The sequence below is a fragment of the Mus pahari genome, chromosome 19, assembly GCF_900095145.1.
Source record: "Mus pahari chromosome 19, PAHARI_EIJ_v1.1, whole genome shotgun sequence".
NCBI lineage: Eukaryota > Metazoa > Chordata > Mammalia > Rodentia > Muridae > Mus > Mus pahari.
The window spans coordinates 27,171,744-27,190,404 of record NC_034608.1 but is presented as its reverse complement, the minus strand read 5'-3'; the positions used below and the strand labels follow the sequence as shown (position 1 = coordinate 27,190,404).

Genomic DNA, 18,661 nt, shown 5'->3' with positions numbered 1-18,661 from the left:
TGAACACAATGGGAACTGAGACAGGCTGGGAAGGGGCTTTTCCTGTTGGATTTCTTCACCTTCCCTTGAGGGATTTACCTCTTATACAAGGAATACACTTGTGGCTTAGACTCTGGGGTTAGAGGTGCAGGGAGCAAGGCTCAGCTCTGCTTCAGACTGGCTCTGGCTTTGTAATTTGCAGCCCTGGGAGTAAATGGTAGCTGTCTTGTACTCTAGACAAAGCAGGTTGTTAAAAGCTATGAAGACCCAGAGAGCTAGGACAAGAAACTGCCTGGGGACAATCAGTGGAGTGGCACCTTGGCTTGGCTCCTCCTTGTACTTGCCCTGGTGAAATGGCCTGGCTTCAGAGCTCCAGTCTTACCTGTGACCTACCTTCTCTCTGGGGCGCTTTGACTTCAGCATATGTCGCTGTTAGCTTCTATTTGTTCGCTCATGTTTTTCCACTAGGATATCATTTTATTGAGCCTTATGGTACAATGACCACACTGGGCCTTGGGCCCTCACTGTGGAACCACACACATATGGGAGCAGCCCAACTTCAGGGAGTTGAGTTGTTAGCCCCTAAAAACACAATCATCATCTATTAAAGTCCCTCAGAGCATCTGGAACAATATGTAGCTTGGTGGGCATACTGATTCACGTCTTATAATCCCAGCACTTGGGCAGTCGAGGCAGGACCATTAGGCTAGTCTCATGTACATAGTAAGTTCCAGGCCAGCCTGGGTGGACTCTTTCCTTGGGAAGATGTAAGCAAATGCCTACCCCCCTCCTCATAGGACACTAACGAACCAAAGTACAATTTTATCAAAGTCTAACTTGGGGGAACAATGAGGTTTTATGGGCTCATTTATAGACCAGGGTAAGGAATTGCCTACATGAGGATGGATGATGACCCCAAAGCATTGAACAATCTCACCCCAGCATGGATGGCTACTTCTCTGCATGGATGGCTGCATTAATGGCTTTGGTCTTCACTAACCACTCATAGTTTATAAACAATAACTAGTACCTCTAGTGAGTAGAAGACCATGGGACAGAGTTACATGCAGCTAGCTGGCAGGTGAAGGAGCATCCGGAGTGAAGGAGTCCAAACATGCATTGACCCTCCCTATACCTTCTTTCCATAAGGGGAATATCAACAGGCAACAGGTCTGATCCACAGACTCTTGCAAGTAGTCATAGCTGTCCTGATAAAAATGCTGGTTATGTTTGGAGAACCACACTCTACAACACCCTCTCTCACACCAAAAGCCCCAGTTTGGTCATTTAAGTTCTATCTTCCTGGGCAATGATGGAGCACACCTTTAATCCCAGCACTTGGGAGGCAGAGGCAGGTGGATTTCTGAGTTCGAGGTCAGCCTGGTCTACAGAGTGAGTTCCAGGACTGTCAGGACTACGCAGAGAAACTGTCTCAAAAAACAAAACAAAACAAAACAAAAGGCTCTATCTCTCCAGCTCTGGGAAGGTAAGGGTTCCCCAGAGGCCTGTGTTGGGAGACCAGTGGATTTCTTGTGGATTGCCATGCAGAGCCCCCTTCCCCCCTTAGTGAATACTTGTAACAGCAACTTGTTAGAAGCAAAAGATCAAATTCTGTAATTCTGTTTCAGTGTTGCTGTGTTGTAGCTTCCTTGAAGCTTTAGGAAGAGTAGGTTTGGCCAGAACCAAACCATACATGTGTGCTAAAACCATCAGGTCCCGCCCTTCCACCTGTCCATTCAACAGGTTACCAAGGATGCTCCATCATCAAACTGTGCACACTGAATCAAAACTAAACATCAAGGCTGATTTGCAAGATGAATCAAAAACTCATTAAATTATTTATGTGATTTGTTCCTGTTGAAGACATCATGAAAAGCACAGCAATTTGTGAAGCTGCACAGACTGGTGTGCCCTGTGCTCTTGCCGTAAGCTTGTCAGTGTTAGGTCTGGGGCCTGGTGATCTGGTGATTACAGACACTTATCTGAGTAGAGGGAGCCAGCTCCCTGGGATGCCTTTGTTAAGCAGTGAGTGAATGAGTGCGTGTGTCTGTGTGTGTGTGTGTGTGTGTGTGTGTGAGAGAGAGAGAGAGAGAGAGAGAGAGAGAGAGAGAGAGAGAGAGAGAGAGAGAGAGAGAGAGAGAGAGAGAGAGAGAGAGAGAGAGATCCTCATAGAGACCTAGGAGAAATTTGGATGAAGAGAGCTTAATGAGCCAGATTTCAGACATAAGGGATGCTATGGCAGGGGTAGGAGAGTATCCCCAAGGCTCACACAGATACACTGGTCAGATGGGCTCACAAAGAACTGAATGGGTAGGTGAGATACGCCTCAGTTAGAAAGAACCCTGATTTTAGAAGTCTGGAAACTGTAGCTCAGACTTCTGTTTTTATATAGGAGACATATACCAAGCCTAGCTAGCATTTATATGGTTTCCCACTGTGTCAGCTACACCAACTTCAACAAAAGGAGCAGTTTCAGGAGAGGGAACATGTGACATGGGATGGTAAGCCTTAGGTAGGAATTGGCCCTTGTTTTTGCCTGTTAGTTTGTATAAGTCTTAAGGTTTTCCCTTAAAGGTTGAGGAATAGACATAAGAATCAAGAAGGTGAGCAATTTAATATTCCTGGAATTAGTAATACCTAACACTTATCACCGCTTCTCCCCCAACCTTGTCTTGTCCTGCTAAAGCCACAGGACACTTCAGAATCCGTGTGGGGAGAAGGAGGAATGAATCATGTTCAGGCCTGATGGAAGTGAGTTGAATTTTATCTAGCAAGGAGAACCTACTTCGGGAGACCGGCCTTTAGAAGTTCCCTGGGGAAGTTCTTGCGACCCTGGGGTTGTATTTTTACAAAGTCTCCTGAGAGTTGTAGGGAATTCTTCAGCAATATACACAAGGATGGTTTAAATTTGTCACAGTTTTATAAATTCATTTTGAGTTCTGCTTAACAGAAAGGGTTCATTATAGATGGATCCCACTCCTCACTCAAAAAGTTTTTCTTCATATTCCCAGGGGAGGGCTAGTACACATGGCAGTGCACTCTTAAAGTCAGAGGATGACTTGGAGGGGGTGCCTCTCTCCTTCTACCATGTGGACTCCTGAGATTAAACTCAGGTCCCCAGGCTTGGTGTCAAGCACCTTTACCCACTGAGTCATCTCACCTGTTCCAGTGTTGTTTTTAAACGAGAGAACAGTAAATATCATATGTTCTTGCTAAAGGGACTAATTTAACTAAACAATACCAATAAGACACTGATGTCAGTAGACCACCCTCTTTTTTTGTCGTCGTACAATAACACCCAAAGAAGTAACAAGCAATTTTGGGTGCATGCATTTTTGTGTGTGTGTTCACCTTTTAAAAGTTTCAGCAATTTCTTATTATTGTCATCGTCATCATCATCATCACCATCATCACCATCATCAGTAGTCATCAGTAGCTTTTGGAGACGGAGTTTCTCTGTGTAGTCCTGGGTGTGCCACTGATGTATTTTGTTTGTTTATCTGCTTTGCTTTTAAGATATGAAGTGAGGAGGGAAAAGGAACATATATGGGGGGGGGGGAGTACAGTGGGACCTGGCGGGAGGGAGCAGAACATGGGTAAGACCAAGATACATTGTATACATGTACAAAATTAAAAACAAAATTTAAAGTATCAGTTTTGAATATGAGTCTACAGTGTGAGCTGGGCTATCTGCTACTTTGTAACCTTGTAATACACTGGCTGAGAACCGGTGGCTGGTTACATAAATCACCTTAGTAGGTGTGGATTCAAACTTTGGGAGCCCCATCATCCTTTTCTCATCTGTTGCTTCATCATGGCCCCAAGGGTCATCATGGCTGGTGGGCCTCTCTGGCTAAATAATGCCAGATCCCAGGCTGGAAGCTCTGGGAGGTTATGCTTTGTTCCGGAGCTTTAATATTTTAATGAGCCTGCAAGCTTGGCGGCTCTCTCTGAGTGTGTTGCTAGTGTTAGTGCTTGCAGAAGGATGTTCATTAGGAAGCTCTTGTTTCAGCAGCTCAGAGAAACTCCCCATTAGGGAAGATCTTTCAGCAGCATGGCCAGCAAAAGAGGAAAGGAGGAGAGCTTTTAGCTGGGAACATCCAAGGGATTTTGTATCCGTAGTCTTAGTTCTAAGGATTTGCTTCGAAGAATTAATTGGAGCAAATACATCTCAAGGGAGGGGAAAAGGGGAGATTTGTGGAGCAAGGAGGGTACTTCTTGTCCTCACAAGGAGAGGGCTCTTCATCTTGCAGCTGAATCAATACGACACTAATTATTTCTGGTTATCTTTTATGGGTTTGTAAGACATTTCTTTTGTTCTGTATAATAAAAAACCCATTGTTTGATCAGTGACTGACTAATTATGATAAGTAATTTGAAACATTCTTGATGAAACTTGTCTGTTAATTAACATCAACAGCGCATGGAAACTACCAGGACAACAAAGGCTCCGTGCATGCTCTGTTCCTGGAATTGATGGGATCTCTCTGGCATGCCCAATAAACCGAGATGCCAATGGTTAAAAAATAACAAACAGGTGGGAAGGTCTGACTCACCACCAGGGGAAGAGTTGTTGTAAAGTTGCACAAAAGAATATTGGAATATTACAAGGGCAGGGTGAGAACAGAATGTCATCAGGCCGCTGGTCCCGATGCCTCAAAGGAAGAAGAGTTCATCCTTTTGTTTTGGGGGGGTTAATCCTAAGAGACCCAGGAAGGCTCTTTGCCCCAGGAAGACACCTTTGGTGACTCAGAGCACAGTGCTGAGCTGTCTTGGTTGGGGTGATTGGTAACACCTGGCTCTTTGATGACTGTCCTTAAGATGTTCACTTTTATCAACTCAGTGGCTTTTCTTTTATGCTTTTTAGATTTCTACCCGGACAAGGCCTGGTACTATACCCACAGATAGGAGACAAATTGGATATTATTTGCCCCAAAGTGGACTCTAAAACTGTTGGCCAGTATGAATATTATAAAGTTTATATGGTTGATAAAGACCAAGCAGACAGATGCACTATTAAGAAGGAGAATACCCCACTGCTCAACTGTGCCAGACCAGACCAAGATGTGAAATTCACCATCAAGTTTCAAGAATTCAGCCCTAACCTCTGGGGCCTAGAATTTCAGAAGAACAAAGATTACTACATTATATGTAAGTATAGTTCTCTCTCTTTATTTTGTAGGAATTAGGATAAGCTAAGTAGGTTTGTATTCATTTCTGTTTCCCTTAAATTACCATGGTAAATAATTTGTTGAGAAGCCTTTTTCATTTATTTTTTCTTTTAAATAATTGAAATTTGGGACCCTGTAGTAACAGTATTAATTAAATATAACTACTCAGCAGGGGTGAACCTGCCAGGATTCTTACAGTGTTAAAATAAGTAAATTACATGAAGGGACTCAGCATCTCCACTAACAAAACCATCTTTAAGGACCTTGGGTGAGGTTTTGCTAGGTAAATCTGTGTAATGCTTTTTCTCGCCATCCATTCTTCTGTCCATCCATCCATCCACTCATTCATTACTGTGCATTCTGTTCTAAGAACTGTGTTTCAGAGCCAGGACTCGAGAGAGCAAAGAGTAATAGTGGGACAATTAGTATCAGTCCAGACAGGCAGAGCTCAGAGCTTAGAAGCATGGGTTTTACAGAGAAGCTCCAGTAGTCAAGCAGAAGTGGTCACATTGAGTCCTGATGAAAAGGAGTAAGGCATGGGTGTGCTGCCTGAATGACACCCTGTGTCTGTCATAACACCTGGAGTGCATTTGTGAGCTGTGCCCATTGTGATACATGCCTACTGTGTGTACATTACAGCTAGTGCCAAGCAGGCTTGTTCCCAGTGTCGGTGATCTTGGTAGAGTGGAATCTAATACACAGAGACAGCTGCTCACAGTATTTAAACAGTGGATTCTGGTTAATTTGTTTGGGTTCCAGGACTATTCTTTGTGGGCTTTTTGCTGTTGTTTGAAATTGTGGTGTTTAGGATGATACTCCCAATGCATGTTGGCAAGTACTTGACCACTGAGCTATAGCCATAGCCCTGGAGTTACATTCTTTGCTCTTTCCTTGGCCTTCAATTCCTTGAGGTGAAGTTGGCCCCAGATTGGATGCCTTACCATTATCATTAGATTGGAAATCTGCCTGTCTCCTGTTATAATCTTTACATGGAAGAAACAGCAGTTCACTGTATATTCATCTAGTGTTCCTTGGTATGATTAGTGATTAAAGCAAAGGTGATCACGGGCCATGATTATCTTGTCTGTTGTTGCTTCAAATGACACATAGACAACAATTTTTGAAGCTAACATGATACATGATACATAGAGAATAGATTTCTAAGAACAACAACAAAAAAAAAAGAAAGAAAGAAAGAAAGAAAGAAAGAAAGAAAAAGGACTAAGTAGTAAGTTAGATATTTAATGGAATAATTACCATAAAATGAAAATAAAAGCATTCTGGTATGAAACAAGGCAGATGGGGTGGTAAGATAATCGGGCCATCTTTGAAGATATAAAGTAGTTACAAGGTAAAATAAATGGAAGCTAAACTTTTGGAAACACACACACACACTCAAAACTGAAGACTGTTAATGGGTGCCATGATCCAGCATGACTTTTATAGAGAATGAAACTGTCCCTTTCAGAATCTTTGAATCTTCCCTGCTCCAGGTGAGTGGAGAAAGAGCTCAGCACTACCCAAAATGGGGAATGCCCAACCCTGAAGCTGCATGCTGCCAGAGGAACCCCAAGGGCTCCCACATCCTGAATGATGGTGTTGAAGATCCTAGCTTCCTACCTAGGGCAAGTGGGAGCTTGGTAAACATTCAAGGTTTAACCTTCCATTTGAAATAATATACACACATAAAATGTGGCTAAATGAGTGGTTTACCAGCATCTCTTAATGCATCATAGTGTGCATGCGCCTGTCATAACTGCACTTCCTCGATGTGCAGGACATTTAGACTTGGGCATACAGTTTAATTTGTAGTTAAAATGGCAGTCTGCTCAACACTGGCACCTATTGGTTTTGTTTGTTTGGTTTTAGAGAACTCATTAGGCCACATTAAGAGGTTTTTAATATGCTTCTCACTACTCTGGCCCTCAGAACTGTCCTTAGAGTTAGGATTTTCCATGTCCAAGCATGGGGTGGCTTGTAATTCAAGAGGCTGTAGCAAGATGAGCTCAACTGGAAAGCCATCCTCCTCTACACACAAGATTCCTCTGTATGTTCAATAGCTAGAAACCATCTTTAAAAACATTTGGCTGTCCTGTTGCAAGCAATAAAGTACTGTGGGAATGTTTCTTCTAACAAGATATTCCCAGGCCTGTGAGTGGCTCAGGACTTTTCCAGGAAGCCCAGTGCTGCTTGCAGCAAAGTTGAAAGGCTTCCTCTACGTCACAGGCAGAAGAGATTCAAATACTTAGCAACATGTAGAAGCCAGTTTCTCACCCGCACTGTAGTAGTGTCCATGGCCGTACAAGTTCCCTTGAAAGGAGGGAAATGATAAGATCAAATTTTAAAATAGTACCAAAACAGCCTAGAGACTTGAAAAACTCACCAGTTTTTCTATCAAACAGATGTGTACAAAATACATACACACATGCACACGCATGCACACACACACACACACACACACACACACCGAGAGAGAGAGAGAGAGAGAGAGAGAGAGAGAGAGAGAGAGAGAGAGAGAGATTATTTTATTTATTTATTTTTTTCAGAAGGAAAGTATGTACAGGCAATAGTCTTTAAAGCAGTATGTTCATAAAGAGTGCTGGGTAGCACAACAGGTAAAGCTCAGATTCACAAGTATATTTTTAATACTCCAAGCGAATGATTTACTTGGAGATAGGAAATAATGTCAGTATTTGAGTTTCTGACTCCAAGTCTTTAGCATCCAGCTGCTTGGCACTTTGACCCCAGACAATGTCAGGAGCATCATATGGTAGTTTCCATGGTGTGTGTGTGTGTGTGGGGGGGGTGCTGTAAAAGCAGCTGTGGTTGGAGGAGTGCTTGGTAGACCCCGGTGGGGAAGTACACATGGCTCTGCTGGTATTGGGCTGTCTCCCAAAAGTGCACAGCCTCATGTCTGTTAGCTGAGTTTGACGGAAGTCATTTCTATTTCCTTCTCTAGAACATTCTTTTGTCACTGTTGTCTGGTCTGTGATGGTCAGACCTACAGACCATCTGCCCGGTCACCAATACTTCCCAGTTACAGCTGACAGGGTCTGGTCTCAGTTTTTTAATAAGAATTTTTCATTTGACTTGTAGTGTTACCCAGTTTAAAGTCACTGCGTCTTTGGGTTTTAAAATCAACACAAGTGTGTAATTGGAATGTTATTCTATATCCACCATCTCTCCACTGGGTTCCCTTAAGAAGTGACATGATGGAACTCTAGGCCTCCTCATTAACCTTCCTGCACACGATTGTTTGCTTTGACAAGTGGCAAAGTGACATATATGGAGTTCCTTCGTGTTTAGAATTGACTTCTCAAGCGACCTATTTCAGTAATCAGCCTTGGGCTTAATTTACATAATAAACTCTTCTAATCATACGTGATCCAAAGATGGGGATGTTATGACCGCACGGTCTGAAAATCCCCCTGTTCTTCATTACATTCAGATCCGTAATGGCCTAAAAAACAGAGCTTGGATTTATATAACCTGTCCTTACTTTTATCATGTCTTTCACTTAATTGTTTACGAAGAAACTGCATCTCCTGATATTATCCGCCCGTCATAGACATTCATGGTTGGATATATTATTTTAAACAAGCTGCCCAGTCTTTATTGGGAAGGCATATCTATCTACTACTCTCTGAGTGCCCAGCCTTCACCACTGAAGTTTTCATAGAGAAACTGTCCAAGCTTCTTTAGAGCTAGTGAACTGAGACAGCAAGCTCCTTCTGCTGGCCCTGGAACCCTGAGGCAGGTGCTGTGTGCTGGGGCCCAGCCTGAGACTTACAGGTTCTACGTAGATTGGTCGGTCACATGAGTGAAGGTGGAAGGTAGTGACGCATACTGACTTCAGGAGCGCAGGAGCCACCGCAGGGCTATAGACTGACCTCAGACTGCTCCTTGCCTTTGGTCCTATGTGGTTTGAATATTGTTTTAGTGTACACCCATAGGCAGATCACAGTCTCTTAGCATCATCTGGAAGTCACTATTTCTGACTTACTGTCACTGAAGTCACTGAGTGCCTTATTGAAGTCAGCTCTCCATGTCCACCCTGCCTTGCTGAGCCATCAAGTCTGGGGGATCCTCCATTTCTTAAGCCTCTTTACTGAGAGAGTGCAAAACTGGGAGGCTCTACATACACTGTTGGAATTTTTTTAAGCGTACATTCCATTTTAGAGGTGGAAAAAAAATCACAAAATAAAGAGAAATATTTGCCCAAGTAAAAGCAAAAAATATTAAAGAGCCAATATAATAGTTTGCTCCTCGTTTTGGTGGATCACATGTTGCATATCTTTTTTTTTTCTGGCTTTGATTTGCTCATTTTTGGTGATGACTGTGGGAAGTTACACTAACACACTGAGTGTCCTGTACTGTCTCTCTGGAAAAATATTAAATCCCAGAGCAGCTTTCACATGCCCCTTGACATAAAGACAGTTATTAGAACATATAAGAGTATATGGTGGCCATAAACAGATTGTGAAGTTTATTCAGTGGGTTCTTTATGTATGGGAGATGTCCAGCAGCCATGCTTTCAATGGGTTATTTATGTATGGGCAATGTTCAGCAGCCATGCTCCTTCAGTGGATACTGGATAGCTTTAGTGACACAGAAACTGCATCCTGTCTTCCGGTCTCCTGGCTTAGGGGTGAAAATGTGTGTTTGATAATGTCATTGCATCCAGTTGCTGAGTGGAGGCATTTAAGCACATTCCCAGTTTCCTCTGTAGCTCCTCTTCTTATAATGGAACTTTCCCAGAGGCCATACTGTAGAAGGAACAGAAGAAGAGTACGTGCCACACTTAGAAACACGGTTGACCCAGTCTGGCCACCCTGGGCTTTATGTGCCAATGTGTCTTCTCTTCTTTAAAATCGTCATGAGCATACTTGCTCGTGGGGTAAAAACACTTCCCATGAGGACAAATATGTCAGATGGCTGGTGTCTGTGTGTGGCTACCAACCAAGAACAAGTTAACAGTGGGACTGAGAGGCAATAAAAGGCTGGAGGCTGAAGGCAAAAGTGGGCTTTATTGCGAGAGGGTTTGCCTGGGAAGGATGGGAATAGAAAGCATGCTTCGTTTGGAGTCTGGGCATAAGCAAAACCACAGTTGCTCTGGGCATCCCTACTCATTAGCAATTCCCACTCTGTCTTCTTTGTCTGTCACTAAAGCCCTTTTGTTCCCGTTGACCAAGAAGCACACACTTAATGTGTGGTTTGTTCCAGAATCGCCTGACCTTGACAGCAGGTTCTTCTGCAGACCCTGGAGGCTCAGACAGGGAAGAGTGTTGATACACCTATGGTTGGGGCTCTTACTTTCCAGTTCATCAGACTCTCACATGTTCTGCTTCCCTAGGACACAGGAAATATCAGTCATCATGCCAGGGAAGACCTGTGTGTTCCATCTATAGGAAGCCTCTCCCAAGGATCTGGTGGGGTCCATGTTGAATTTAGTCTAAGGAAAGCCCAGTTTGGCATCTGCCTATCTTGAGACTGCACCCAGATACTCGGGGCTCCCAAGTCTAGCAGAGTCATGGCCACCTGGATGCTAGCCTGGGTGGTGCAGAAGATCAGAGGATGAGACTGCCCTGGGTAGGATTCTGTTCAGTCATTGGCATCTCCTGGGAAATGGGGACCACACACTCCTGTAAACCGGACAGAGACAGGCCTGCCATTACCACCCCCTGCTCTGAAAGTAACGACTGACCCCAGCACGAGGAGCAAAAATTGAGGAAGAATAAACACCGTGAATACAAAATACGTAAGATGAGAAATAAAAGACTTCACGTAGCCAAGAAGTTATTCAGGAAATTACTCAGAATAAAACTGTCTTTATTATTTCATAAAACTCATCTTTATATCTCTACCCTTGTATTTATAGCTTGTTAACGGTTCACATAGATTTATAAATAATTGAACAATGCTAGAGACCCAGTGCATAAAAGAGGACACGTTTCTTTCTTAACAGCCCTTAAATATTCATCATGAAGATAAAATTTTCAAGCAAAATAAAACACTTAAAAAAATAGCCAAGAGGCATAGACAGACATTTTGGAGGAAAAAAAAAAAAGATTACTTTGAGAAAAACTGATTTATATAGTTCTTAAGAGGCTTAAATTTATTCCTAAAGTGCTAACTCTGAGTCTGGATGTGTTTGATCCTTGGGGGAGTGCTGTGGCCTTCATGCCTGCCTCACTTTCAAGTCTAACAGCACAGGAGATAGAAATTTTTCACTGCTGTGAAGAAACCCAAACAGTGTTTGTGGCTTAGAACACTTTACATGCCGTGAAACATCAGGGCCAAACCCAATATGGGGCCTTCAAACCCTTAGGTCTCCATTGTGAGTCTCCTGGGCCATATGTGCACCGTAATGAGAACATGCAGATGTACATGATATATGTGTAGGGTTAGCAAAGAAAGTTATGCATAGAAAATAATAGTGATGATGGTGTCCAGTCATGCAAAGCACATGCATGACAGCGCAGTGGCTCAGAGACACGCTGGAGCGTGCACGCATGCTTACACATACACAGAGAGGGTAAAGACAAGAGGCAGGCACAATACATGTGGAACTGTGTTAAACTCCTGCAATATAAATAGCAAACTCCTCTTCTATCAAACATAGGTCGGTAGTGATGCCCTGTCATACATTATATAGCATATAACTAACTCAGTCATACATCCCGAGCTGAACTAAGAAAACCTACAAGAGTGCAGGCAATCTGGGTGTTGTGGCATGTACTTAGTCTTAGCATGTGCTTAGTCCTAGCTACCCCGAAGACCAAGTCCGGGAGTTGAAAACTAGCTGGGCAACTAAGACCTACAGGGTAGAAAGGTGGGAGAAACGCCCTTGTTCACACTTCAATTTTTTTCTCTCTATTTTTAAATCTACTAATAGATTTAAAATCTTTTTGGCTTTTTTTTTCCCAATTAAGGTTATACTAGATTGATTTTATGGCATTAGCAAGTACTTTGAGCTCATCAACAGAAGTTGCTAAATAATAATGTAATTAAAATCAAGTTAGTTCAATATTGGAACAGAGACATTAAGAGTTATTAAGTTTCCTTGGCTAAGTATAAGTGCTACGTGTGTGTGTGTGTGTGTGTGTGTGTGTGTGTGTGTGTGTGTGTGTGCGTGTGTACGTGTGTGTGAGAGAGAGAAAGAGAGGATGGGTGGATATATGGATGGTAGATATGTAGACNAAGAGTTATTAAGTTTCCTTGGCTAAGTATAAGTGCTGCGTGTGGCTACGTGTGTGTGTGTGTGTGTGTGTGTGTGTGTGTGTGTGTGTGTGTGTGTGTGTGGTAGATGGTGAGCGAGTCGATGGGTGGATATATGGATGGTAGATATGTAGACTGTTGGATATGTGGATGGTGGATGTTGGTTGAGAAGATGGGTGGATGGTGGGTATTTGTGTGAATGGGTAGGTGGATAGCAGAATGGACTGATAGATCAGCCCAGTCTTGGGCAAGAACATAATCGATCTCAGATAGAGAAACCAGATTATGTGTTGCTGAATGCTAACTTTGCTTAAAAGTCACTTTGCATTAGTGAATCAATCTAGCTTTCCTCTTCCTTCTTAAGCCATGGAATGAAGTTAATTCTTTCATTGGAAGAAATGTTTGAGAAACTGCCCCTGATTCTTTGAATAGAGAGGAGGTGTCCTGCATGCATGAGTAGGGCTCACACAGAGGGCAGATTTAAACAGGGGTACTTTATTGTGGTTACTGCTGGCTTCTCAATGGTCAAAGCAAATGATGTCACGACCATCTAAACTGTTAGGCCACAAGAGTACTGCTGCCTCTTCTGAAGTGTCCCATCCTAAGCTGTCAGCAGGCATCAGTTCAACCATTACAGAAGCTGCTACCGCCTAGCCACGGACTCTCCTCGGATGGATGCTTTCTACTTCACGTCTGCTCTTTCTGTAATTACTGGGTCATTAATATCATTGCCTGCAATTAGTGACAGTCGGGCGAGCGAGAGGATTGTGGGATGTCCTTCCCTATCCCCACTGACCATGGACATTTCATGCTAACCCGTTCCTAGTTAGGTATTTCTGTGTTGCCACAAAGATATTTTAAAAATCAAGAATGTTAAAAGAGAAAAAATCAGAGAGGAGAGAATGGGTTCTGTGCTACAAATAATCTACTCAGTTACATATGGCTCATGAGTCAGGGTATTTTTGTGAGATGTTATCACTGTCTTGAACAGGAAGTTTGCATTTTAAAAATCTGGGGTTTTAAGTTAATGGACAATAGAGAATTATGTCTTATCTTTAGAACTATTATATCATTTTTTAATGTGACTTTAGTCATTACTATTGAAATGGTCATCTGGCAACCTATTTTTAAAACACAATTCTCTAGTAGTTTTAATTCAGGTCAATGGTGACTCCCCTGTAGAGGTAATTGTTACTTTATTGTAGGTTATACTATCCTCATTCCAATGACTGTCTCTGGATTGTAACAATAACAAACACCCTAGAGTATGTAAAATAAGAAGAGTAGTACTTTGTAAATGACGTTATTTTTAAAAATTATTATTATTAATGTTTGCCTAATGAGAAGTCCTTGCCTGTGCAAGTCACTACAGAGTTAGCAGTAAAATTTTATACTAGAAAACAGCATTTTTTAAAACAGAATCCATTTAAAAAAAATCAAGAGACTGAATTAGTGGGAGCAATATTTTGAGGGAAAATGCACAACTTCATAAGTGATTTTCCATGCTGAAGCATCTCTTGAGTTAAAACAGGACCAGGGGTAGTTTATGGCCGGCCCTGCTTTCACTTTTCTCAGGATAGTGTCAGGGGTCTGGGCTGAGCCCAGAGGGTACAGCCTGAACAGCCCTTACCTAAAACTCAAAGTCCAAATCCCAAAACTTTTGGTACAGACAACTCTGTACAAATGTCCAAAATTCCAAAAGATTCCACACTCTGGAAGGTTTTGGGTACTGAGCATTGAGACTCCTTTCTCAGTCCAGAGCACAGACTAGCCTAAAAGTCACTATATAGACCAGGCTAATTCACAGAGATGCAACTCTTTCTGCCTCCCAAGTGCTGGGATTAAAGGTATGCACACCACCATACCTGGTCCTCAACCTGTTTTCTTGATGTACTCTCATGTATGTACTCACACGCACATGCACGTGTGGGCGTGCACACACATTCTCACACATACTATATAGACCTGTGGCACACAAGCACATGTGTCTGCCATGTATTCCTGCTCCCCTCTTTTGTAAGCCATTCTCTTTTGAGGACTACTTCTCAAAGGTAACTGACTCATCCGGGATAGGCACATGCTTAATCTTCATATCGTTTTCCGTGGTTGGAAGGTTTTAGGAGTAACCCATGATAAATCTTAGTTTCAGCTATGGCTCTCATAATTAGATACTGCAGCTGTTCTCCTATATAAGAGCGGCTTGCTAGAAGACATATCCAAGTGGGTACATTTTTAAAGACTTCTGTTTCTGAACTGTCAATGAACCATCCCATCGTAGTTCATATGGGGTGCTGAAGCTCAGAAAATAAAATTAAGACAGCCCTCCAAACACACAGAGGAAAAACTATCTATTTGCACTTAACCCACAGCTTCCATCATTCCTTAATGCTGGAAGAGAAGAGGGGGGTATCTAAGTTTTTACTATTTTTTTTTTAGATTGGTTTTTTCCAAAGTCATTTTGCTCAGTGCACTGAGCTAAGAGGTTGTGTTATGTGGAAGCTACTGGGCCAGTTACTCTCCAGGAGTGAATGGCTGCTTGGAGACTTTGAAATGCAGTAACAGTGACACAGTTTTAATGGGAGCGATTCTTCCTGGGAGTTGGGCCCATTGTTCCCTTAGATGAGAAACACATATGTCCTCCATCCCTGCTGCTTTATGGTGTCTAAGTCTGGACAGTCTCCTACTGCAAAGAAAGTTCATCAAATGGGAGTGGGAGCCCAGCAAGGAACCCAGCAAAGAGCCACGCTGGGTGCTTTCTTGTTGTCTGTGCGTTATGCGTTTTTGTGCTTCGTTGAATGAATGTTCTTGTTGTGTGTGCATGTTTTATGCTTTATTGAATGAACGATTCTCTTTGAGAATGTCTTGCTTTGTGTTCTTGTTTCTTCATTGGACATTTATGCTCTTGTTTCTTCACGGGACACTTTGAGGGACTGGGCTATGATGCTTTTTGCTCAAGGACAAAGCAAGCTGGAATTATGGGGTGAGATACTCTGCGGCAAGGAAGGCTGAACTCCTGCTGTTTAGCCAGATTCCTGTTATCTCTTTGGAAATCAAGGAGATGCATTCCACTCTTTCTCTCAGCAGGAACAATGGAAAACATAGTAAAAAGAGAAGTGGAAGAGAGAGGGGAGAGAGAGAGAGAGAGAGAGAGAGAGAGAGAGAAGAGAGAGAGAGAGAGAGAGAACGAGAGAGAGAGAGAGAGAGAGAACACGAGAGAGAGAACACGAGAGAGAGAACACGAGAGAGACAGAGAGAGAACGAGAGGGAGAGACAGAGAGAGAATATGAATCTTCTCTTCTTCCCAGTGCTTTGAACCGATGTTTGTTCCAGACATTGTCTCATTGTCCTTTTTAAAAACAGGCATTGATTTTTGGCTTTTCCTGGACATTATTATTTCTGTGTTTAGGACTTTTTCTCCTTCTGTGTCAGTTATCTCAGAGAATGACCTTGCTAACTGAGCCATGAAAACGCATTAACTTGGGCTCTAGAGACTGAATCCTGTCTCCATGGTATATACTCTGAATCTGTATTGTACTTTTTTTTTTTTTTTTGGAATTTAAACTGATACTGGACTAAGTAGGAAGATCTTAGCTCCCCAGCTTGTATGTTGACATTAAATAGCCACATCTTGACCAGGGTCCTTGTTTCTCAACTTATATGTCTCATGCTTTTTGTTCTATTTTGTTGGCACTCAGAGAAGTGGCCCTGGTGGGAGGACACAGCAGTCTGGTTCTGTGTGTTGTGGTGACATTATGGTGACATTAAAGTCATGTGTCTGTCTGGATGGTGCTTTTTCAGTTTGCCAGTTAAGCCCCTGCTAGGTTGTTTTGTTTTTCCAGATGCCTGTGTTGAGCTAGGGGGAAAGGTGTTGTCTTAGCATGGCCAGTGTGTGGTATAGAGTGAGCAGCCAGGNCGGTTCAGGTAGAATTGCATGGCCAGTGTGTGGTATAGAGTGAGNAGCCAGGGCGGTTCAGGTAGAATTGCATGGCCAGTGTGTGGTATAGAGTGAGCAGCCAGGGCGGTTCAGGTAGAATTGGTGTTGACAGAGGTTCTTATAAAGTGCTGACTGTTAGCTAAGGTCAGCCCTATGGAAGGACACGGCTTCGGTGGTTTTCCTGACTGCATGCGTGATTATCTTGTGTCTCTTTGGTGAACTTGCTCTGATTGGTTGACATACTTACTTTCAAATGTCTGCCAATCTACAAGTCCCGCATGGCCACTTGAACTAGTGTGACCAGTCCTCCATAGTGTGACCACGGGACCCAGAGATGTGTCCTTTGATGGGATTGTCCTGAATCATCCACTGTCTCTTTGGGAACCGGGCCCCACGTGTGGGCTATTTCGCCCTCCACCTGAGGTCCTACTCTTCTCTACTGGACCCAGTACGGTCAGAAGCTGTAGCTTGGCTTTGAAGCCAAGCCGATCCATCCACACAGAGGCACATTCAAACGCAGTGCTCATCTCTGTGGGGATGGTCCAAGACCCAGGCATCTTCTGTCTGTGTGGTCTATTTACCAGCTCCCACCTCTCTAGCTCTCTGTGTGCTCGTATAGCCAGTGTCACTGCCCAGAAGATCTACAGATAATTGGAAACTCAGGCATCTCGAACTCTGTATAGCTGGTTTGCTGTTTTCGTATTTTGAGAATGAGTCTTCTTATGCTTCCTGCACTGACCTTGAACCCTCAATCCTCTTGTCTTAGGCTTCCAGTGGCTAGGACTGCAGACATGGATACCACAGCCAGTTCAGGGTGCTTTTCTGCTGGGCAGTGACCTTTGCTCCTTTCAGAGGAGACAGGAAAGAGAAGTGATGCTATGAGTTAGACCCAAGAAGCAAGAGCTTTTAGAAGCCAGCTATAAAATGCCCAAGTATCTTTATTAAGCCCACCTCCCAACAGGATATAGAAAGTTTTAAAGTAATTATTAATCTAATAAAGTCTATTTTCCTCCCAACTAGGCCAGGGGAGAAAAATGTCTGGGCACTAAATAAAGCTTAAGTATAACAATTTTATTTTTCCTGTCTCTCAGTGATTAAATGCAATTTTATCCATTTGGTAATACAATGATTGTGGCCACGTTAGATAATGCTGGTGGATTGATACAAAGGAAAACTAAGCATAATGAAGTAATGTTTATTTTTACTCTTTAAGTTAAAAATTACCAGGGACATTCAAATGAAAGCTATAAATAGTTGTAAAACTATCTAATGGAATGGAAATAGATTTTATTTCCCAAGTATTAGCAATTCTCTTGTTATGCTTCAAAGTCAATGCTGAGCCTTTTAAAGCTTCAGGGTTCTGGGTTGATGGGAGGCAGGGCGGGGGGTAGGGGACATCAGCACACTAACCCTGTGATGTATTTCAGTAACTCATGACCAGGAAACAGGCACAATCAAGACAGAGCACAGGGCCTTTGTTCTAGTAGGGGCAGGTCTTCTAGACTCAGAATTGTTCTAACTTTTGAGGACATGTAGAAAAATCACATTTGTATCAGATCTATGGCATATAAGGCTTTTATTGCTGTGTTACACTCCTAAAGATTTCTGTTGGTAGGAACATCTGAAAATGGATTTTTTTCAAGTGACAAGTTGTCAGATGGTGGTCCTAGCCATATTAGTTACTTCTGTTGCAGGGACAAATGCAGCTTAAAGGAGGAAGGGCTCCTTATGGCTTGCAGTTTATGGGGATACAAGCAGACAGTCAGTCCCATGCCACCTGAAGGACAAAACTGCGTGCTTACCTCTAGAGGGTCTGGAAGCAGTGAGAGTGTCTGACCTGGATTTCTCATTTTGCCCATCATCCTGTCAGAGACCCCACCCCAGGCACTGGATGGTCCCACTCATATGCGTGTAGGACAGATCTGACCACCTCGGTGATCTCTGTCTGGGAAAGAATCTGACACACTCAAAGACACAAGAGTCACAAGTGACCTACAAAGTTCCTGACCCAATCAAGTTGACATCAGGATTAGACCTCACACTTCTCCATGACCATTACCTTTCATGGAGACACGTGGAACGGTACCATACAGTTCACTCATTTTTAACAACAGTTGGTCATGATTTCTTCCCAGGCTCTACTTCTGACTTTCACAAGCTCCAAGTTAACTTAAAAGGGTCTACCCTCCACAACCCCCATAATGACATACCACCCCTCCCCCACCTCCATTTCTTCCTTTCTTTCTTTTTTTTTCTTTTTCTTTTTGTTAATGGAGGAGGAAAAGGTTTCAGTTTTTAAAGCTGTGAATTGGTTCCCATTTTTTACAACCTCTCTCGCCCCTACCCCCCCAACCCCCCA

General features: G+C 42.9%; 1 protein-coding gene across 1 annotated transcript in view; it reads left to right on the top strand.

Annotated features, from left to right (window-relative positions):
- Positions 1 to 18,661, top strand: part of Efnb2 (ephrin B2) — a 44,542-nt gene that overhangs the window by 17,334 nt on the left and 8,547 nt on the right. The window contains exon 2 of the mRNA XM_021218998.1: positions 4,847 to 5,130. Within this exon, the coding sequence (XP_021074657.1) occupies positions 4,847 to 5,130 (284 nt within the window). The remainder of the gene's footprint in view (positions 1 to 4,846; positions 5,131 to 18,661) is intronic.